Consider the following 21,284-nt stretch of genomic DNA (forward strand, 5'->3'; position numbering starts at 1 on the left):
ACACGCAGCTACAACCCAAGCAACACCTCGGCGCCCCTCTGGCCGGCCTCCCTTGCTTACACAAGCTCAAGTAGAGGAATTAATTGAGTTCGTATGTGCCTCTCGGAGAGGAAGGCGGATGGCTTACTGGCGGCTTCCACAGGAGCTAGGCTGGGACTGCTCGGTCTATGCTGTGAAGAATGCCCTTCGTCGGGCTGGCTTCCAACGATGCATAGCTCGCCGGAAGCCCCCAATCACAGAGGCTACCCAGCAGAAAAGACTTGCCTTTGCTGAGCGATGTATTGACTGGACTCTTGATGAGTGGATGGCTATTTTATGGTCTGATGAGACCTGGGTCACTCGTAGGCCCGGCGAAGAGCTTGATCCAACCTGCATCGTTGATCGGCATCAACGGAAGAAGGGGTGGATGTTCTGGGGCTGCTTTTCTGGGCTCTCAGGGAAGGGCCCCGGGGTCTTTTGGGAAAAGGATTGGGGCTCGATACGGGCTTCTAGCTATATAGAACATATCATCCCTATTGTATGTGGATGGCATCGTCTTCATCCGGATAAGGGTCATATCTTCATGCAAGATAATGCTCCTGCCCACGCCGCGGCAGAGACTATCGCTGAGCTTGAGGCTCGAGGTATCAGGATCATTGAATGGCCGCCTTTTTCACCGGACTTGAATCCAATTGAGACCGTATGGAATAAGATGAAGGATTATATAGAGAGGCATTTCCCAGAGCAGCAATCATATGACCAGCTAAGGGCTGCAGTGAAGGAAGCTTGGGAGGCAATTGATGATAGCTTCTTTCTTGAGCTATTAGAATCAATGAAGGACCGTTGCCAGGCTGTTATTGATGCTAATGGAATGCATACTCGATTCTAGATGAAGACCATAGCCAATTTTGCAAGAAGCTACATCGCGACCCGGGAAAGTGACCCCTTTGACCCCTGCTGTTGTGTGGGGCGAACTAACATACTTTATGCCTCGTACCGTAGTAGTGTCCCGCCACGTCGCAGAACCCGAGGCGCTTAGGCTTGCTTAGTTGGTATGGGGTTATCTGTCAAGTGTTTCTAGGTCAGGTTGGGATTGTTTCTGGAAGAGGTGATTGCCAAAAGGGGAGTATGGTGTTTATGCTTGGATGGAGGCTCTAGGGTTTTGTCGAATCATGTACTTTGTCCTTACAATGTTTGTTTCACAAGTAGTGCTTCAGCGGCATTTGGTGCTACATAGCCTGTCAAAAATAGTCGATCACTAGACCCTAGTACCAAGGTTCAGACTGTCTACTCATTTATGTCTACCACGTCGCCAATGACTGCCCGTTACACGAAAAGGTGTGAACACCACATCCAGACACTCCGGCTGCAATCACCATCTTGAACCTCTTTCAGAACATGAATGCACATCAATTGATCGCATGCAACTTCCTCGAATACCATCGCGTACATCCGAAGACAATTGCCATGTTGTCGCCTTCGGCATATCCCAAGATGGATACCCGTCGAGAGTATATCTGAGAGATGTTCCTGATGCCGCCCTGATCATCGACACTCTGTACTACACTCCGATCATCGCTTCATCATGACTCCCGCCATCGTCAGCGACATTGAGCTCCCGGCCCAAGTGCCAGAGACAAAAGCGACGCCTACCTCCAAGGCTTCAACTCCCAAGCTCTTCTCCCTTGAGGGAAAGACAGTCGCCATCACCGGCGGAGCTCGCGGCCTAGGCATCACGCTTGCTATCGCTGTTGTCGAAGCTGGTGGAAGCGTCGCTTGTCTCGATATCCTAGACGAGCCATCACCAGCCGAATGGGCACAGCTCAACAAGATCGCGACAGCCAACAACTCTTCCGTGTCATACCGGAAATGCGACGTCACCAATGAGACGTCGGTCGAGTCGGTGATGCAGGCCATCGCGGCGGATGCCGACAGGGCCGGAGCTCCATTTTGGGGCACCATTGCCTGTGCTGGCATTCAACAACAGATGCCAGCCATTGACTACCCAGCCGCTGACTTCGACCGGATATTGAGAGTCAACGTTACGGGCGTGTTCAATACTTGCAAGTACGCTGCGAGGGCCTTGCGGGAGAGGAAGAGCCCTGGCAGCATTGTCATCATCTCGAGCATGTCGGGCAACATTGCCAACCGAGTGAGTAGACAAGTCCAAGAAAAACTAAGTTTAAACTAATGATGTAAAAGGGACTGTCCTGCACGGCATACAATTCCAGCAAAGCCGCCGTCCAACAAATGGCCCGATCCATTGCCCAAGAATGGGGCCAATGGTCGATCCGCGTCAACACGCTATCTCCTGGTGTAAGTGATACCCCAATGGCTTTTGAGTATAATCTGACAATGCTATAGTATATCCGAACCGCAATGACAGATCAATTGCTCGAAGAGAACCCCGAGGTTGAAAAGACGTGGATGGCGGGTGCTCTGTTGGGTCGCCTTGGTGCGCCCGAGGATTTCAAGGCGCCAGCTGTGTTTTTGCTGTCGGAGGGAGCGTCGTTTGTGCATGGGACGGATTTGAGAGTTGATGGAGGACATTGCGCATCGGCTTAAAATAATTGCATAGATACGTGTCGGGTTGAGCAATAGATTGAGAACTGTAGGATCTGTTACCGGCATTGGGCTCTGATGCTGTCATGTGTTTATTAGTGCGTTCTTTGATCTTGTGTACGACCAAGACGTCATTGAAAAAGAAGAGTAGGATCTGTTATAATAGAAGATTGCATCAAATACATAAACCACATGCAACTGTTTCATTCCTTTATCCCTCTACTCTATCCTCTAAAAGTATTACCTCATCTCAAATCATGACTATTTAAATAAAGTAGATAAAATAGCAAAACACGAGGCGCTCACGCTCCCAAACTTTTTACTCCCACCAACCAACGACACTTCCTACTGCTTCAACACCTCTTCGATACCCCTGAGAATGCTCACGACTCCAAGCGCACCAGGGTCAGGAATACCACCCTCCTCGTCAAACCGATCCTGTCCGACGTAGCTCGCCCGTCCAAGAGCAGCCGCCATCTTTCGCGTGCCCTCTGCTCCCTTGCGTGCCTCAGCGATGGCACCCTCGAGGGAACCTTCGCCGGCATAGGCCTTGACAAAGGGGATAAGAGCATCCATCAGCGTGCGGTGTCCCACACGGGCAGGAGTGTATCTGCAGAGCTCCTCGAGACCACCTTGAAGAGACTTCTTGATCAGCTCCGCCACGGCGGGCGACTTTGAAGCTGTCGCAAGCTCCGAGAGCCTGTTTGCGACGGCGTTGAGGAAAATGGCGTAGATGGCACCTGATGTACCGCCCATGCTCCTCTCTGCGGTAGTAGCTGTCCGTCGGAAGATTTGTCCAATGTCGAGAGACTCGGCGTCGTCCTTCTGGAACTCCTTGACAAGACCTGCATGGGTTAGTTGATGAAGCATTGATGATTTGAGGGGATCATACCGTTGACGCCGTTGAGGAGTGTCTCGCCGCAGTCTCCGTCGCCAGCGAGGGTGTCGTACTCGGTTATCTTGGGCTCGTCTTGTGCTGTCGTCTTTGCTACCGAGTCGATGATGGACTTGACGAGCGTTGTTGGAACTATATGAGGGGTCAGCTTCACCCACGCCATGGCTAAATGCGCTTCACTCACCCTTCACTCCAGTCTCCCGTCCATTCGGCTTGGCTGCTGCAACCTTTGTTTCCCGCTTCGACACAGACTCGGCATCCGTCGCCCATCCGTGGATCGAACGAGGCCAAGCAGGCGCAGTAGTAGGAGCATCGAGAAGCTCCTCCAGCTCTTCATCAAGTTCCAGCAACGTCACCGAGAAGCCAGGTCCATCGAGCGAAGTCACAAACGTTCCAACCAAACTCCTAGCAATCTTGATATCCCGCGAACCAAGCTGAGAAACAACCTCATCCGCAATGATGCCCAGCTCAAGAACACTAAGTCCACCAAGGTTATTGACCATGAGAGCCACGCGCTGACCCGTCTTGGGCTGCCACATGTTGGCCTTTTGCGTAAACATGATGTCGAGCGCTTTCTGGACCGTCGTCTCGAGACTGGGAATCTTTTCGCGCTTGACACCAGGCTCGTTGTGAATGCCCATTCCAAACTCGAGTTGGTCAACGGGGAGGGACTCTTGGTTGGCTCGGCCGGGGACGTTGCATCTGTCGAGGCTCGCGGCGACGGTGGCCATTTGCGAAGCGGCCTTTTTAGCGACTTCGACGACGTCTTCGAGGGAGGCTCTGCAACAAATTCACGTTAGAAGATGTGAGGTAATGCGATTGTTTGACTTACCCCTTGGCCGCCTTGGCTCCAGCAATCTTGTGACAAAAGACTGTTCCTGCGAGACCGCGCTGGCCGACGAGGGTGTTGCCCTCAACAGAGACGTCGTCTCCTACAATCACCATTTCCACCTTTTGACCCTCTGCCTTTGCCTTTTCAGCAGCCAATCCAAAGTTGAGTTTATCACCTGTGTAGTTCTTGACGATCAACAAGGAGCTGTGTCCAAGTCAGCCAAAACCTCACCATGTCAATTCTCAATACGTACCCCTTGGATGACTTGACAGTCTGCAGACCCGTCAAGATCTGCGAAGCAGAAGGAGAAGCAAAGATTTCGCCTGCAATGACAACATCGAGGGCACCCTCGCCGAGGTATCCCGCATGAGCTGGCTCATGACCAGAGCCTCCGCCAGAGAGAAGCACAACCTTGTCATCCTTGGGATCGCGTCGTCGGTAAAGAACTAGAAAGTCAGCTCATTTATTTCCACCATATTTTTGTTAAACTCACCCTTTTCTGACGCAATGAGACTCAATGAGGGATCGTGGAGTATACAGCTCCGTAGACCTCGCTCGACGGGGCTCGAGACCCCACTGATGAAACTCTTGCCTAGAAGCTGTTAGCATAGAAATTTCACCAACCACACCATAACATTCATACCCAGAGTCATTGTTGATTAGTTCTCGTCTCTTGATGATAAATCTGACAGTAAAACACTCGCAAAGGCCTCAGACTGGGAATGCTCGTCTTCTTGATCTATCTCGTTGCCAGGCGGTCCAAACTTCCATCTTGGGATAGCTCGCTCACCTTGTGCTCAGGCACCTTTACCCTCGATTTTCCCGCGGTCCCGCGGCCCCGCGTCCATGATGGCTGAAGCGCGGGGGGCTAATCTTGCCCTTTTACGGATAAAGAAAAAGTAAATGGGGCTCCTGACCATTGATCCTGTCGTACCACCCCTGAACCTACAGGCGGGTTGTGCTACCCGGGGGGAGGGGCTTTGCCGGTGTCCACAGTGAGTGCTGAGGGCGTGTGATTGAGCGTGGGATAACTTCCATGTTGCTGAGATTAAGCGGTTGCTTAGTGGGCAAAGAGTCGGTATTTGGCAATTGGATGCAGACTGGGTAATGCAGGTCATCCTCACCAGCTGAAATGGGTGATTGTGTCGCAGACTGATTGTCGCTTGAGCTTACTTGCCTACCCGAGACTCTCACGGGCAAACAGAAGCGCAATTGTTTGCCGTGGCTGTTGGGGAAAGAAGAGGGAGAATATTCGAGGTAATGAACTTTTGTCTACATGCAGTACTCATGAGAACCATGCTTGACTCTATGCTGTTAATCCTACCAATTTATGTACAATCGCTGTGTTGAGTTTTTGGCAAAGTGAGACTCGTCTTCCTCAATTGCTCAAAGAGCTCACCGTTCAGTCAATGCCAGGACTCACTCTGGCTTCCCATCAGTGCTCGCCTAACTAACACCGTACCTAACCAAAACGGGTCTCTTTGCACACTGTATACATGTCCCTCACGAGTTGCCCGGAAAACATCCCAGACCGCACTGGCCTCCGGCCTTACCTTGTCGGTGAAGGCGTGATCTGTCTGCACCCCGTTCTCTCTTGGCCTGTACGGCATTTAGAAGCGGACCTCTCTACCCCGGCCCTTTTCAGCGCATACAGCTTCCTCATGGACTGGCAATGCAACTCTGTCGAATCGGCTCCGTTCATCGGCGCATCTTTTGACACCCGACTTGCTCGTTTCGGCAATCCCCTGCAACTCCTGAGCGATTGGTTCCGCGGCGACCCACTTCTCCGCGAGCTCGTCCGGGTTACCGAGTTCCGACTCCCAGCATGCTGTGGCTTCCTGCGGGCGGAGGATCAATGAAGGGGGTTTGTTTTGTTTCTCGGCCGAGAAGGGGATACGAATAATGTCGTTATGCAAACTTGACTACTCTAAGAGGATCTCGACTCTTTCATTGTTTGCTTGCCTTATCATGATCAGAGTTTCTCTCCCTCCATCTCTACCCGAGTCATTACACACCCTCTTAAAGCCGGGGCCTCCTCGTCAGAGCAAAAAACAAACAGGCAACCGAAGCCGGACCTTGGAAACAGAAGCGAATTCTACATCCTTGGAATCTTGCTGCCTGCGCATGCTTAGGCCCGGTAAATAACGCTTGCAGATGCCCTGCAGCTTCTCGAAACCGCAATCGAAACATGTCGTCTACCAAACATGGATTCTCGCTGATCCCCAGACCCCAGAAATTCGTTGCGTGATGTGATGGTTTCCCCGCCTGGGGCTCCGCCCATGGGGAACCGCTGTTAAAAAAAACCTTGATTATATGCGAGTCAAGCAAGTAATTATGTAGATCGCAAAGAGTATATGAAGACGCCATGGTCCCTTCGTGAATAGCTTCAATCACACAACACCCACATCATCTTATCAAGTCCACTGCCCATCATGTCCACCTTCCTCGTGGGAAAGCCCCTCGACTGGGCAATCACCGCAACCGCAGGCTCAGGCTTCCTACTCTTCGGATACGACCAAGGAGTAATGTCAGGCCTGTTGACGGGCGAAGCCTTCACGAGGACGTTTCCAGAGATTGACACTACCAACGGCGGCGGCGGGAGTTCTTCTCTCCAAGGCACCGTTGTGGCCATTTACGAGATTGGGTGCTTCTTTGGCGCCATCTTTTGTCTCCTTGCTGGAGAGTATCTTGGACGTCGTAGGTCTATTATGATTGGGTGTGTTGTTTTGAGTATTGGGGCTGCTCTTCAGGCTTCTGCGTTTGGGATTCCGCAGATGATTGTTGGACGGATCGTTGCTGGATTGGGAAATGGCATGAACACGAGTACAATCCGTAAGTCCCCCTTTACCCTCTGAAAGCTCGAGAAACTGACAATTGGCAGCCGTTTGGCACTCTGAACTCATGAAGGCCAAGAACCGAGGCCGCGGTCTCGCCGTCGAACTCGCCATCAACATCTTTGGCGTCATGCTCTCCTACTGGGTCGACTACGGCATGTCCTTCGTCTCCAACGACTCTCAATTCCGCTTCCCCCTCGCTCTTCAAATCCTGTTCGCCGTCATGACATTCTTCGGCATTCTCGTGCTCCCCGAATCTCCCCGTTGGTTGATTGCGCACGACCGACATGACGAGGCTAGAGAGATTCTCTGGGCTGTGAGGAAGGATGCTAAGTCGATTAGCAAGGATGACGAGTCTATTAGTCGGAGTTTGGCAGAGATTCAGCATACCATCAAGGAGGAGCGAGAAGCTGCGCAGACGAGCAGTTTCAAGGCCATGCTGAAGAATGGAGAGCAAAAGTTCCTCTACCGAACTCTTCTTGGTGTCGGCGCTCAGTTTGCGCAGCAGCTTTCTGGTATCAACCTCATCACATACGTAAGTCAGCCAGTTCCCAATGCTTTGAGCCAGCTTGCTAACTGGAAACAGTATGCGCCCGTCATCTTTCAGGAGTCAGTCGGCATGTCTCACAACCTGAGTCTCCTCTTGGCAGGATTCAACGGCATCGCCTATTTCCTCTCGTCTCTTATTCCCATCTGGGTCATTGACCGTCTTGGTCGTAGGAAGCTGATGATGTTTGCGGCGGCTGGTCAGTGTGGATGTATGGCTATCCTTGCTGGGACTGTGTCTACTGGAAAGTCTGCACCTGGTATCGTTGCCATTGTGATGCTCTTCATGTTCAGTATGTATAATCTGCCATTAAATGTTGGAATTCTCCGTGCTAACATAGCCTAGACTTCTTCTTTGCCGTCGGTCTCCTCGCCATCCCCTGGCTCTGTAAGTCCCTCTCTTCAACCCTCACAACCACCACTAACCACCCCCAGTGCCCGCCGAATACGCCCCCCTTGCAATCCGAACCCGCGCCGCAGCTCTCGCCACAGCATCAAACTGGATCTTCACCTTCCTCGTCGTCGAGATCACCCCCGTCTCCATCTCGAGCATCGGCTGGAAGACGTACGTCTACTTTTGCATCTTCAACTTTGCCTTCATCCCCATGTTCTACTTCTTCTATCCCGAGACAAGACTCCTGTCGCTCGAGCAGATCGACAAGCTGTTTACCGGGGAAAAGATTATGCTGCACTGGGATCATAGCATGGGTGTGCCAGGTGAGGTTTCGGGCAAGAATTTGGAGGGTGAGAGTGCTGGGTTTGAGCATGAGGAGAAGACTACACACGGGACCAAGACGGAGTCTCTGTAGGATCTTATCGAATGACTGATCCCTGAGTGAGAAGGGGAGGTATTCATAACAGGGCAAGTGTATTCCGTTATTCATAAGCTATTGCCATAGTGTCCCGTAATCCGGCAAAATGCAGATATCCAAACCCATCCATCAACTCCCGTCCACGACCCAAAGATACCCAGTGAAACCTAATTCCAAGCGAACCAACTTGGCTTCTTCTTCTCTGCCTCTTGTTTCCTCTTCCACTCTGTTTCTTCTTGCGCCATCCACGCTTGCATCATCATGCACTTCTCCTCCATCTGCGCATCCGTCAAGAAACCCCGCCCACCGTCTTCTGCTGTGTCTTTGTCCTGAGAGCCGGAGTATGTGCCTTTTGTTACGCCGAGGACCTCGCAAAGACCCTCCGATTTTTCCATCAGCCAGTCTCCGTGACGGAGACCATCGCGCCAGTGAGGTGGTAGCGCTTTGAAGCCGAGCAGAGCACCAAGGAGAGCACCCGCAAAACAGGCGTTTGTGTCGGCATCGCCACCCTCCATGATGAGGTCAGTGATGAGCTTCTCAAAGGTTGCAAGCTGTGATCGGAGCTGACTGTTGGATTCGAGTTGTCGCATAGCAAGACGAAGGAGTAGGATTCCCGAGCCAAACGTCTTGTAAACGTAACCAATCTTTGCGCTCTCATCCAACTTCAAGTCCGCCAGAGTCTTGGCTGTGGTATGGTACTTGAAGTCGTCAATCTTCAACCGAGGCTCGTCCTTTCGATCCTGTTTCTTGAGCTCCTTCTCACGGCGGGCAGTGTACCACGCGAGGCCCTTCTCAATCATGTCGTCGACGTGGCGCTCTTTTCGGATCTCGCCAAGGACAAGACCACGGACGAGGGCAGTGCCGATGACGCAGGAGACGACACATCGGGGGTCGGCATGTGTGACGACGGAGAATTTGGCGGCGATCTTGAAGGTGTCTTCGAGGGACTTGTTGAGACACATGAGTCCTAGGGGATGTGTTCTCATAAGACTTCCATTGGGTGCGGCCTTGTATTTGCCCGTCGTCCAAAAATTGCGTGCTGTTCCCTCGGGATCATCCAGGTATGTCTTTGTCCGAACGATGCCGCCCACAGTGCGTCCCAGCCCAAGAGGCAATGTATCGAGTGCACGAAGTCCCATGCGGACCCAAACAGATAGCCTCGAGGCAAAGTCTTTAGGATCAAGCTTCTTGCCATCGCTGTGAAGATAAGACATGAGAATCAGGACAGCATGATCAGTGTCGTCTGTCCAATCACCAGGCCGGTGAAAGTTGCGATGGTGATCGCGTCTAAAGGCAGTAGCTTGGTCCGCAGGCAGCAGAGTAAAGAAGCGATCAGGATATGCCCCGGCCGACATCTCAGCAGAGAGAAACTCTGTATACAATCCGATCGCATCTCCAAGAGCCGAGCCAAAGAGGGTACCGATAATGCGATCTTGAGCGACCGCCTTGGCCGACTCGGACGAGAAGACAGTCGAAGCCATGCTGGGCGTACTTTTCTTTGAAGACATGATGGGAGAAGCACAGTCGGCGCGGGAGCCCAAGTTATATGCTTCTTTCAGGTTGTAGGCATCCAAATTGTTTGACTGGTCGAGGCAATAGATCGCGAGACCATTTCTGCGGCTGAAGGGGGCGGTGGAGCACTGCCACACACGGGACTAACTAGCACCGAAGGGGAGATCAGCCGGGCGCATGTTAAAGCGGTTGCCTGATGACACGCAGGAGGATTTGCGAGCTGCATTTGCCCAATGAGATGGATGTTGTTGGAGATATGATTGCGTCCAGGATGAGGAGTGGGTTAATGTAAGGCACAGTGTGGCAGGGGATATCAGGCACACCAGATTCAGGAAACCCTCGTCTGCCTGCTATGGAACGTCTATCCTAATGTTAGACATGGAAAAGCCCTAAAATAATCCAAAATAGAGCACACACCTTATCAAATTCTTCTTAGCCCCCTTTCCCTTTCGCCGAGGCTGAGGCCATGTCCAAGCGGTCAAGCTAACCAACATGGCTTCTATTAGTTCAGAATAGTTACTTGGACATGCAGCTATTATTCTTGTAGATGGTTCAAATATGCACTGCTCAGTCTCCCAAGTCTCCCCAAAACTCCCTCAGATCCTCTGCCCTCCACCTCGTACTCCATCCGCTCTCCCTCTCAATCCTCTCCAACAACTCTAGTATCGCCTTGTGCTCGCTGGGATGGCTCATACATCGTCCAGCAATCCACAGAGGCTGAATCCCGTTTGTCCATGCCCCGTGGTGGTCGTTGGATAAGCTTATCCCGCAGGCCTGTCGCGCGTGCCACAGGATACTCCTCGGCTTGGCAGGGAGACTAAGTCGTATCCCTGACGGCTGGTTTTGAAGCATGAGGATCGACGCTGTGTGATGAAGTTGGTTGCCTGAAATGGCTGCGGGATTGGAGAAGAGGATGGTCGGAAAGGGGGATTTGCCGCTGGGGATGGTCATGATGGGGTGCAATGGGGCTGGTCGTTGCTGATACCAGTCATGGAGATACTCCCATAGTTGGAGCCAGCGAGCGCGAAACTCGGAGTCGTTGCGTGCTGGAGCTTGGAGAGTATGTGAAGGGAGAGGGGCTAAAAGATCAAGAACCTGGGCTATTAAATAGACGGAATAATTTGCCCACTGCTCAAAGTCTGTCGCGTTTCGAAAGAGCTCGACATCTGCTTCAATCGACCCCGAAGCCCAGTGGGAGACATGGATAAGCGTCTTGACCGATGATATCAGGCCACCGCAGACGTCCATTCGGGCAAAACACCAAAAGAGCGCCTGCTCAGTGCCTCCGACGAAGCCATTGATACCTACAGCCTCCATTAGACTGGCGCATCCGTCGAGGTGCCTCCGCCACGCCTTGGGTGAACAGCTAAGCATCTCCAACACGCAAAGTATGACGCATGTAGCTATAACGGCCGTCCCTCGAGTCGGAAGGTGGGGGAGAAGGAGGTGGATGGCTTCTTGGTATAAGGCGAGGCTTCGGTCGGTCGGGAGAGTCTTTTTGAGCTCGAGCTGCCGCGCCGAGAGGGCCAGCATCGAGTATCGGAGGTGATCGTTATTTTTGGTCATTGTTGGGAGAATCTGTTGGAAATGTCGGTCTCTGTCGAACTTGTCCAGCCAAGGGGCAATCTCGTCAAAGTAGTTCCTCCACAGAGCGCATTCCTCCTCTTCTGAAAGGAGTGGTGTTGTGGATGGATGGAAATCGGGTATCTGGAGAGTGACGTCTGTTTCGGCTATGGTAGAGCTCCCTTGAGCACTATTGACATCAAGTCGAGGCGTCGTTGACCTTGTCGGCGCGACAGATCTCGTTTCTTGTATTAGATGATTGCGTAGAGTGGAATGAAGTTCGTGATATGCCGAGCCTGGTAAAAAGATGCCATCCTCGGACATGTCTCCTGGCGTAAATACTTGCATCTGTTCCATGTAAGGATACTCCATGTCAATTGAGACTTGCAGAGCAGGGTCTATTGCGACTCGTGGGTGGCTTTGGGTAGTTTGCCCGCTCTGGCTAAAGTAAAGGAGGTCTGCGACAGCACTCTCGGTCTGTCGCTGGGATGAGGGCGAGCTCTCAACCGTAGGTGGAGTGAGATAGCTTCCTGGGGCATTGCTCAAGTGGCCCAAGCTGGTAGGTCTCGCATTTGATCCCACGTTTGACGGTATTGAGCGACCTGAATCCGAGTGTTAACAATCTGGTGATAGAACCGACACCCACAAACCTACCCATAGGCCGAGCATCAGCGTCGTCGTCTTCCGATTCCAGCAGCGACGACGGGGCATTGTAGTCGCGAATAACCTCGGATGTGACGTCGAGGATCTCAAACTCCCTGGGCCGCCTCCTGGCCATCTTGCGCATCGACGGATGTCGGCCATCCAGACCCTGAGCGTTCTCGGCGCGAAACGTGATCTTGAGCCCCCATTCGCAGTGCTCGCTCCGTCGGCGACATGTACCACATGCTGGGCGCCCCTCGTCGCATTTTCTCTTCTTTCGGCGGCAGTTGAGGCATCCTGACCTCGTCCGGGTCTTCTTCTTGGGTACCTGCTGAGGCCGCTCCATTTTGGTCAGGTGTAGCCGCTGATTTTTAGCGGAGATGGGAACCTGTCAGGGAATTGCAGCTCTTGGGGACCGTCAACCCTGGCGTCTCGGGTGCATGGCTGTGGAGAAAGGTCCAAGGAACTGGTTCGTGATGGGCAGAGGATAAGACAGGCAGAATCTCGAGCTGAAGGATCATGCCTGTCTCTGTTGAGGATGCGGAAGACGAAGCCGAATGATCGGCTACGGAGCGGAAGGAGGTCGGTATTGCCGCTTCAGGTTTGCCGAGGCAAGTCTAAGCGAAGCATGACGCTTGGACTGACCAGGCATTGGTTTCAGAGGGCAATCAAGTTCTTAGGGATGGATGCCAGGTCGGTTGGATATTTATTATGGATAATATTGCCGTATTCTTGATACTATTGTTGTATAATAGAACTCATGACCCGTTGATTGTCGCCTTCGATGCAATGCTGGCCATCCTGTCCTAGATCTGAAGATAGGTACTTGAATGCGGTGTAACCTACCTCTCACCCACGGCAATGGCTGTGAATTAAAAAGATAGCATGGCATACTAGGCCTTTGAATACTAGCAATTTTGGCGGAATCGAGCTTTATGGTGCATTGCTTCCAACAGTGAAGATATCCATCACCGCCCAAGTCGGCAGGAGCAAAATATCCGGTCTGTGCCTCGTGAGGCGGGGCAGCATCCAAAGTTGGAATGCTTCAAAATTAGCCCACTCTCAACTTCTTCATCATACATCTCACGCGCTCCTTTCTCCGCCTCACATAAATAGCACCATCGACGAGATACCCTCGTCGAAATCCACATCTCAAAGCCATGCCTAGACCTGCGTCCCTACGTGACATCATCCGCCAGCATCCACGTGAGCGGCTCCTGGTGCAACCTCTTGAGTGGACGGCGCGACATCTTGAGCTGTTGCATTGCTCCTTTGAAGAGGAAAAATCCGAAGAGGGAGACCCCGAAAAGGAGGAAGTGTTGGATAATAATGGAGAAGATGTTCAAGTTCCTGACGCAAACGAGCCAGGAAAAAAGAAGCCTGTTGATCGTTGGGCGCGCACTGCCGAGCGTCTAGCAACCTATGAGATGAAGACTGCGGCCATGAAGAAGCTCTTGGCAGAAGTTGACGGGCCTCTAAAATTCCTCCGGTAAGGAAGCAGAAAGATACAGCTATCCAATCATCTGACCTCTTCACCGCATAGGCCCTTTGGATATTTCTGCTTCGGCTTCGAGCATGAATTTCGCCTCCACGGCGCCGTCTTTGCGGAGCGTGCACCTGGCACGCAGGCGCCCATATTCGCCTTTATGCAACGCGGTATGATTAAGATACAGCGTGAAGGTGTTTTTTCTCTACCTCGGCCACGAAGACCCAATCCTCCTGCCGAGCTCATCAGGAAGCTGAGGCTGAAACAACTGGAGCCATCTGATCCATGGTGTGACCCGTACATCCTGGCTGTGCTTGTAGGATTAGCGCAGTCACAGTCACAGAGCCAGTCTTTGGAAAAGGACTCAAGCGGCAAAGGCCGTCCTGATGTTTTCAAGGTAAGTCATCTGCATCTATGTAAGGAGACCATTGTTGGTTGACAGCATCTTAGGTTTGCGCTGTGCTTGTGGACGAGACAAACACAGATATGATGGGGTTCTACACCGCAACAATCTCTGCCGAGTTTCTCAGCAAGTTCGAGTACCCAGATGGCCTCAAGCCCACGAAAGAGACGTTGTCCTCCTCTTTGTGTATCAAACATAAAAAGATGGCGTTTCAACCATATTCGACTTTAAGGGAAAGGCTGATCGAAGCAATGTCGCCTTGCTTTGATAATGCTGAGGCGATCCAGGAATAGTGGCGCGATTTAACTCAAACACCATCCAAGATTTAAATTATGCCCAACAAAGGGTGGTATAACCAATGCCCATTTGGAAAGCTCGTCAAGGAATGAAGTGGCCCAAGATGACCCAAGCACCAATATCAATAGAAAGCGAAATTGCAGTCCTATTCATTGCAGAGTTTGATTCAAGGTTGCTCTGCAATTCTTCCGGCTTTTCATTGTTGATGAATGTTTGATTTGTTATAAAGCTTAGAAATAGCAAGCAAAAGTCACATATCAAAGTCAACACAGAAGGGTTAGAAAACAGGCAGGAATCTAAAAATGTGAACGTGGTCAGTGGAGGTACCGTACCTGGGTGGTTATTCAGAATCACAGAGCACGCCCCGCTTTTGCCAGAGATATTTGGCGCCAACCTTGTACATTCCAACTCCCTTCCTTCACATCACACGCAGCCACAACATCTCAGCTTTCACCGCCAAAATGCCTGTCATCCATGTAGAGATTGATCCTGATGGAGACACTCTCATAATTCTCCCTCATCGTAAGTCCTTCTCACTCGTCCCAGCGATGACAACGCCCTGGTCGTCAACCCATCAGCCGCTTGAGGGTCAACACACTCGAGATGACAGCCAAGAGCCTCCTGCTGACCATTTGATGCGAATTTCAATTTTAGCTAAACCAGGTCCTGATGCCGAAGAGTCTAAAGAAGAAGAGGAGAATGACGAGGAGCCAGAGGCCGAAGAGCCCGGTTCTCAGGACCCCGATGTTGAAAAGCCTGATCCCCAGACGTGTTTCAAGGTCTCGATGAAGCATCTCACCCTAGCTTCGCCGCGAGCAAAGAAGATGTTTGGGGGGAACTACACTGAAGCTCAACCGGATGCCGATGGACTACGTCGATGGACATTTGGGCCGATCTTCGACCCTGCAGCCTTTGAGATTGTCATGAATGCAATTCATGGTTACACTCACAAGATGCCATGGACTGTGACTCTCGAAACTTTGGCCAAGATCTCTGCCATAGTTGACGACCTGGATTGTGCTCAATCCCTATGGTTCTTTGCCAAGACGTGGATCGCTGAGCTGGACACGCACATGAACGATGATAACGTTAGATGGTGGATGCTCATTTCTTCCGTATTTGACGAGCAAGAGCAGTTCTATTCAGCAACCCTGGATGCGATCCTTGAAGGAGACGGGCCATTCGATGCACGCGGGCTCCCGATTCGCCCAAAAATCATTGGTATGATACTTGTCCGGGATTCAATGCGGTTTTGTCTAATGTCGCAAATAGACACGATAGACTCCTGGAGAAAGACTTACATCAAAAGAATAGTCAACGGGATTGAATCACTCGTTGTGAGCGTTAGGGGGCAGAAGTGTGACCACGAGTGCAAGTCCATGACGTTTGGTGCTTTGACACTGTACCTTATGTCGGCCAACCTTATCTTCCCATCTCCATCCGAACCCTATCCTGGCATGCGCTTGAGTAGGATCCTCCGTCAGTTGACACTTTTTGAGCTTCCCCTGGTCTACCGCCCAGGCGAGTCGTTTCTGCACAATGTGAAGCGCTCTAAAGACTTGTGGTTGTTCCAAGAGGCCCCAGCGCCGGGCGTGCAGCCTCAAAAACAGCCACAAGGCACTGACACTCACAACTGCGATCTAAGAAGTCTGGTCACGAAGTCACTTTCGAGCTTAGCAATCACTGCCTCTGGCCTGAACCTCTCAGACTTTCGCTAGGGTGTCCAATGAGACTGCATGCTTTGTCTCCTTTACCGGATATCAGGAGAGAAAAGGGAGAGTTGGATTGGTCGATAAAGAGCCAGTTACTAGTTTGATAGTTGAACAAGCCTCAGGTAGCCATCTCGTTCTTGATAAATGCAGCCTTTATAGCAATGTAGATACGGGAACCCGAAACTCAACTTGAGGTCCGTATTCACCGGTGACTACCCGCCAGGATGTGATACCGAGCACCATTGCCAAAACACATGAAAGCAGCTGGAGTTCGGATCACGTAACAGTAATGTTGGGTGTAAAGGGGGAAGCTGCGGGATGGAGGAAAACTCCTCATCACAAGTGCCACCGTGGTCGCTACTCAAGTCGGATAGCTAGGCCGGTAAGCATGTCCGGAATTCAATCCTTAACTCCAGGCCGAGGATTGCTACTCTGACGGTGAGTTGACGACTGACGATTTACTCTTTACTCGGTAAGCTGGTGTTGTCCGTGACCGAAAAGAGAAGCTCGGCCACAAAACCGGCCACCTCAACGTCGGCATCACAGCCTATATGAGTATAGTATTCTCACTACATTCTCATTACAGAATAAACTCTAGGCCATTCGCAAAATACGAGCAAACATAGCCCACGTCGGCATCACCGTCGGTCAGATATGAGGTGTTTCCCAAGCCGCATCCCCCGCCCACGTTGTCCCCGGAAGGACAGGACAAACAGGCATGGGTTAATCCCACCAATCGAGACTCGGCCGCAGTACTATACGGGAAACAGGACGGTAGCGCGGAGCCGACTATTGAAACCTTCTCGGGTTTCGGTAACCCCATTAAACATGCTGGGCAAGACACCCTGGCTCCGGGTCGAGATGGTTCGACGGCCCGCGCGGGTTCATCGTCTGGTTTTCATGCAGGAGGGCGGGTGCAGCCACGGTGAACCAGCACTCTAGACGAAACTCTAAACATCTTCCTTCCATCCTCGGATTAAAACGGCCAGCAGGGTGGTCCTTTTGGGTTCAGGGGTTGGGGCGATATGCCGAAGGGTCATCCCTGGTTTCGGCTTTGGGCGACCCCTGCTAGCACCCGCTTGTCAGGCCAATGGGAGATTGGAAGGATTCCCGTGTGCATCAGCCCTAGCCGTGGTCGTCTCATCTCTCAGGTCCTTTATTGTTTCAACGGGTTTTGCTATATAAGCCGTGCTCTGCTGAGGAAGTTAGGACTATTCATCCTCAAGCATCTCAAGCATCTCTCGACTCAGTACAACTCACCCACCGCAATCCATCAACATGAAGTTCCTCTCTCTTCTCCTCGCTGCCCCGGCTCTCGTCTTTGCCAGAGACCTGAGCACCGAAGTCGTCAAGGGTACCTCTACCCACTATGGCGGTAACCTGAACGGAGGCACTTGCTCCTTCGTGTCTTACTCGCTTCCCGCCGGTATCTACGGAACCGCCTTTTCCGGCTCCAACTGGAACTTGGCTGGCAACTGTGGTGCCTGTATCGAGGTTACCGGTCCTAATGGCAAGAAGATCAAGACTATGGTAAGTTCTGATGAAGCGATTCCTCAGCGTGGGCATGGGTCTTGAGCGAGGCCATTTCAACTGCTCACTATTCATTCGTGTCTGTTTTCTAACACTCTATAGATCGTTGACAAGTGCCCCGAGTGCGACAAGGGCCACCTGGATCTCTTCCAAAACACCTTTGACGCTGTTGGCGGATCCAACGGTCTTGTTTCCACCTCTTACAAGTGGGTGACTTGCGACATCACCACTCCTCTTGTTCTCCGCAACAAGGAGGGTAAGTTTGCTCACACTCATCAAATTCAAGTTCAAATACTAATCATCTCCCAGGCACCAGCCAGTGGTGGTTCAGCATGCAGGTCCGCAACAGCAACGTCCCCGTCAAGAGCCTCGAGGTCAGCACCGACGGCGGCAAGTCGTGGAAGGGCACCACCCGCCGGGACTACAACTTTTTCGAGAACCCCAGCGGCTTCGGAACCCAGACCGTCGATGTCCGTGTTACTGGCTCTACCGGTGCCACCATCATTGTCAAGAACGTCAGCGTCGAGCCCATGAAGGAGACCAAGGCCGGCTCCAACTTCCCTTAAATAGGGACTTGGCTTCGTACATGGTAACGGGTTCTGGATGTATCATGTGTCGGATGACTTGGATGTTATGGTTCATGTTGTATGTATTGAAACGATAAGCACTATAGTACATACCCATATACATTTTACACAAACCTTGATTTCGATTGCATTGCTCTCAACGATTCTGTTTCGATTCAATGAAACAGAACCGTTTCATTTGCCTTGTTCAAGCGAGCCTGTAAGGCTGAGGCCGTTTCGTGATCTACACTCGCTAGTTTCATCGCCCGCCAATCATTTCCTTGTTGGAGTTGGTGATGCCTTAACACCTAGTATTAACTTCAGGATGATCACCATCCGATAAGCGAATTAACCCTGGTATAGGGCACATTTCTTAGCCAAGCGCGAGTGTCAGCATCTCGCGTACGCCGCAATGACATTCTTAGTGCTTATACAACAGGATATATAACAGTTGTCTGTCCCACTATCTAGTCAGACATATCTTAACCCTTCAACTCAACTCATCTCATCTGTATAGTTAGGAAAATTATCAACATGACCTCTCCCGATACCTCAACGGCCAAATCGGCCAAGTCTACCGACCAAAACACCACCCTCCTTGACACGTTTGACCCTCGCAAGATTCGTGAGCTCTACAACCTCAAGCCTCACCCTGAGACGGGCCGTCTCATTGACTCTCACCCCGGAAAGCGCACGAAGCCAATGCGTGTTCTTTGCCTTGGTCAATCGCGCACAGGCACGATGGCCATCTTTACTGCTCTCCAGCGACTTGGTTACACTCCGTATCACATGACCGTTGCCATTGGAAGTCCCAAGACCAGTCTTGGCCTATGGTGCGAGGCCCTCGACGCTAAGTTCAATGGAAAGGGCAAGCCGTGGGGTCGAGAGGAATTTGACAAGATCCTGGGCGACTACGACGCCGTGGCCGATGTGCCCGCCATCTGCTTCGTTGAGGAGCTCGTTGCTGCGTATCCTGAAGCCAAAGTCGTCGTCACTCAGCGTGATGTAGATAGTTGGCTGCGCAGCATGGACTCTACAGCTGGACGTATCCTCCGATGGCCTCTCTGGGAGACTCTAGGAAAATGGGATCCTGCACTGGCTGGTCCCTTTTGGGAGCACGCACTAAAAGTCATGCCTGCCAACTTTCGCACCTTGAATGACTTTTCTCCTACTTCTCCCGCGCGTCAAGCCTTTATAGACCACTACGAACTAGTCAAGAAAACAGTGCCTGCGGATCGGATGCTCGAGTTCCGCGTCCAGGAGGGATGGGAGCCGCTGTGCGAGTTTTTGGATGAGCCGGTGCCAGAAACAGGCTTTCCCAGGCTTAATGATGCCTCGCAGTTTGTGTTTGCGCATGGCATGATGTGGTGGTTGGCCTTTGGCAAGATGGTGGGCAAGATTTCACTGGGGGTTGGTGTTGTTGGGGGCGGAGTTGCGGCTGCTTTGTGGTGGAAGAGGTTCAGGTAGAGACCATTCAGTCTTTCACACGTATCAGCTGAAAACTAAGCTTGATTGGATCTGCGTCTCTAAGTTGCTCTCGAGTGTACACAAACATTATGGCGTTACATAATAATAATGCTACATCATTACGAAGCCGCCTCGTTAATATATCTCTTTATGACTTTGATATCACCCCAGCAAACACCCATTAAAGTGAAACAAAGATTCTTTTATAGACTTGCAAAAAGGCCAGCTGTTTTCCGAAAACGATTCACATTGTGGCCACTTCACCTTGTATTACACAGGGCTCGGAGCCCTTGTGCAACATATCTGAATGATCTCAGCCTGGCCTGGTGTTTGACTTGCAGGGGAAACACGATCCCACAGCCAAGTTCATTCTCCAAGGGATTTCAACTTTTACAAGCCCCTGGTGCTAAAAACCTGTCTTGAATCATCACCCATCCATCCTGGCCCAAGAGGCTCAGTTTGGCCGGCAACACGCTGGGCCTGGTAAGATAGCTGCTCAACCCTCACCACCCTGGCGTCCTCTCAGAATCCATGTCTACTTTCAACGAATTCCCCATCTGTACGGTATGCGCAGTCAAGCTTGACCCTCACTCGAGTGTGTTTGGCAAGCAATTTCCCCGACGTTGGAGTGAGTGCGTCTGGAAACAAATAGCTGTGGCTTTCGAAGGCCCTTACTGGCCAGAACGGGGCCCTGAACCTGAATCTCTTTCTATCCCGGATGATGCCGTATCTCTTCGCTTTGCCGAAGTTGAACGGAACCCTGCTCTACTAGTCACTTTGCCGGACGGCCAAGTGCTCGAACCCCAGACATTCGACGATGAGACAAGCCGAGGAATTGTGGGGATGCATTTTGCCTGTCTGGATCTCGCGTCTCGTGTCATCAAGACATCTCAGCTAGCCAATATTCGTTCCATTGGTGATCTCTGAGTAAATCTGGAACGGCGATGTGCCATAATCGAGGACGGATATTTATATGGTTCCTATCTCCCCGCAATCCCAAACGGTCCCAATATTCGAGATGATAAGCCTCGTGACCTGGAGAACTTGGATATGAAGAGATGCTACCTCCCCGTGGACAATTATTACGGATCTGTCGGGCTACCGCCATACCGACAGCTTCGCGGTGCTTGGGTAAGTGCGGCGGCCCCAAAGGACTTGGTCGCCGGGTAACTAACCAGGGTAATAGTGGGATTCTGATCCTCTTCATGTCTCAGACTTGACCTCCGGCCTTGTCTCCGGCCTGGAACCACACGAGGAACAAGACTCTGATCACACTCTATTCAACGAGTTGTTTCGGGACCTCCCACAAGAAGTCAAGCACCAAATCGTCTACTTGCTTCCATAGGGGTCCCTACCCCTAGGCTGCAACTGCCTGATGCCCCAGGAAGAATGGAAGCACGTCTTTGTCAGAATTCCATTCCTGTGGGACCTTGATCATGAAGCCATTCACAAAAAAGCACTCTGCACCGCTAAGCACTAAGTGGAACTGGGAGAAGCTGACCCACCAAGTCATGAGCCCCGTCACGGTGGCTGAGAGGCTCGGCTTCAGCGCTGAAGCCTGGAGCTACGGGCGAGTCGGCCTGCGTGGCCCTTGCAGGGGGCTAAGCAACCGTCGTCGAATCTGGCAAATCCTGGAGGATATGTAT

At 51.7% G+C, this 21,284-nt stretch overlaps 10 protein-coding genes across 10 annotated transcripts; 6 read left to right on the forward strand and 4 right to left on the reverse strand.

Annotated features, from left to right (window-relative positions):
* Nucleotides 1–1,564: 1,564 nt before the first annotated feature.
* LRP88_01460 (uncharacterized protein) lies at nucleotides 1,565–2,396 on the forward strand (the record flags this gene model as incomplete). Its single annotated transcript, XM_083238143.1, has 3 exons — nucleotides 1,565–2,131; nucleotides 2,182–2,293; nucleotides 2,344–2,396. 3 exons carry the CDS (start codon nucleotides 1,565–1,567, stop codon nucleotides 2,394–2,396), a joined length of 732 nt encoding a protein of 243 aa, XP_083106648.1.
* Nucleotides 2,397–2,886: 490 nt separating this feature from the next.
* LRP88_01461 (uncharacterized protein) lies at nucleotides 2,887–4,921 on the reverse strand (the record flags this gene model as incomplete). Its single annotated transcript, XM_083238144.1, has 7 exons — nucleotides 2,887–3,386; nucleotides 3,434–3,568; nucleotides 3,621–4,216; nucleotides 4,269–4,472; nucleotides 4,522–4,714; nucleotides 4,762–4,860; nucleotides 4,912–4,921. 7 exons carry the CDS (start codon nucleotides 4,919–4,921, stop codon nucleotides 2,887–2,889), a joined length of 1,737 nt encoding a protein of 578 aa, XP_083106649.1.
* Nucleotides 4,922–6,700: 1,779 nt separating this feature from the next.
* Nucleotides 6,701–8,457, forward strand: LRP88_01462 (general substrate transporter; the record flags this gene model as incomplete). The annotated part of the gene is made up of 5 exons (XM_083238145.1): nucleotides 6,701–7,100; nucleotides 7,150–7,637; nucleotides 7,689–7,941; nucleotides 7,995–8,036; nucleotides 8,084–8,457. The coding sequence occupies 5 exons, from the start codon at nucleotides 6,701–6,703 to the stop codon at nucleotides 8,455–8,457; spliced, it is 1,557 nt and encodes a 518-aa protein (XP_083106650.1).
* Nucleotides 8,458–8,627: 170 nt separating this feature from the next.
* Nucleotides 8,628–9,941, reverse strand: LRP88_01463 (ADP-ribosylglycohydrolase-domain-containing protein; the record flags this gene model as incomplete). The annotated part of the gene is made up of 1 exon (XM_083238146.1): nucleotides 8,628–9,941. The coding sequence occupies one exon, from the start codon at nucleotides 9,939–9,941 to the stop codon at nucleotides 8,628–8,630; it is 1,314 nt and encodes a 437-aa protein (XP_083106651.1).
* A 598-nt stretch (nucleotides 9,942–10,539) lies between these two features.
* Nucleotides 10,540–11,538, reverse strand: LRP88_01464 (uncharacterized protein; the record flags this gene model as incomplete). Its single annotated transcript, XM_083238147.1, has 1 exon — nucleotides 10,540–11,538. The coding sequence occupies one exon, from the start codon at nucleotides 11,536–11,538 to the stop codon at nucleotides 10,540–10,542; it is 999 nt and encodes a 332-aa protein (XP_083106652.1).
* Nucleotides 11,539–12,037: 499 nt separating this feature from the next.
* Nucleotides 12,038–12,523, reverse strand: LRP88_01465 (Zn(II)2Cys6 transcription factor domain-containing protein; the record flags this gene model as incomplete). The annotated part of the gene is made up of 2 exons (XM_083238148.1): nucleotides 12,038–12,137; nucleotides 12,186–12,523. 2 exons carry the CDS (start codon nucleotides 12,521–12,523, stop codon nucleotides 12,038–12,040), a joined length of 438 nt encoding a protein of 145 aa, XP_083106653.1.
* An 814-nt stretch (nucleotides 12,524–13,337) lies between these two features.
* Nucleotides 13,338–14,372, forward strand: LRP88_01466 (uncharacterized protein; the record flags this gene model as incomplete). Its single annotated transcript, XM_083238149.1, has 4 exons — nucleotides 13,338–13,666; nucleotides 13,721–14,060; nucleotides 14,114–14,202; nucleotides 14,354–14,372. The coding sequence occupies 4 exons, from the start codon at nucleotides 13,338–13,340 to the stop codon at nucleotides 14,370–14,372; spliced, it is 777 nt and encodes a 258-aa protein (XP_083106654.1).
* A 452-nt stretch (nucleotides 14,373–14,824) lies between these two features.
* Nucleotides 14,825–16,081, forward strand: LRP88_01467 (uncharacterized protein; the record flags this gene model as incomplete). Its single annotated transcript, XM_083238150.1, has 3 exons — nucleotides 14,825–14,885; nucleotides 15,018–15,584; nucleotides 15,636–16,081. The coding sequence occupies 3 exons, from the start codon at nucleotides 14,825–14,827 to the stop codon at nucleotides 16,079–16,081; spliced, it is 1,074 nt and encodes a 357-aa protein (XP_083106655.1).
* A 1,272-nt stretch (nucleotides 16,082–17,353) lies between these two features.
* LRP88_01468 (RlpA-like double-psi beta-barrel-protein domain-containing protein-containing protein) lies at nucleotides 17,354–18,171 on the forward strand (the record flags this gene model as incomplete). Its single annotated transcript, XM_083238151.1, has 3 exons — nucleotides 17,354–17,605; nucleotides 17,708–17,861; nucleotides 17,915–18,171. 3 exons carry the CDS (start codon nucleotides 17,354–17,356, stop codon nucleotides 18,169–18,171), a joined length of 663 nt encoding a protein of 220 aa, XP_083106656.1.
* Nucleotides 18,172–18,705: 534 nt separating this feature from the next.
* LRP88_01469 (P-loop containing nucleoside triphosphate hydrolase protein) lies at nucleotides 18,706–19,677 on the forward strand (the record flags this gene model as incomplete). Its single annotated transcript, XM_083238152.1, has 2 exons — nucleotides 18,706–19,560; nucleotides 19,639–19,677. The coding sequence occupies 2 exons, from the start codon at nucleotides 18,706–18,708 to the stop codon at nucleotides 19,675–19,677; spliced, it is 894 nt and encodes a 297-aa protein (XP_083106657.1).
* Nucleotides 19,678–21,284: the final 1,607 nt, after the last annotated feature.

The sequence above is a fragment of the Fusarium phalaenopsidis genome, assembly GCF_050370095.1.
Source record: "Fusarium phalaenopsidis strain FUZ10S chromosome Unknown contig_32278, whole genome shotgun sequence".
Taxonomy (NCBI): Eukaryota; Fungi; Ascomycota; class Sordariomycetes; order Hypocreales; family Nectriaceae; genus Fusarium; species Fusarium phalaenopsidis.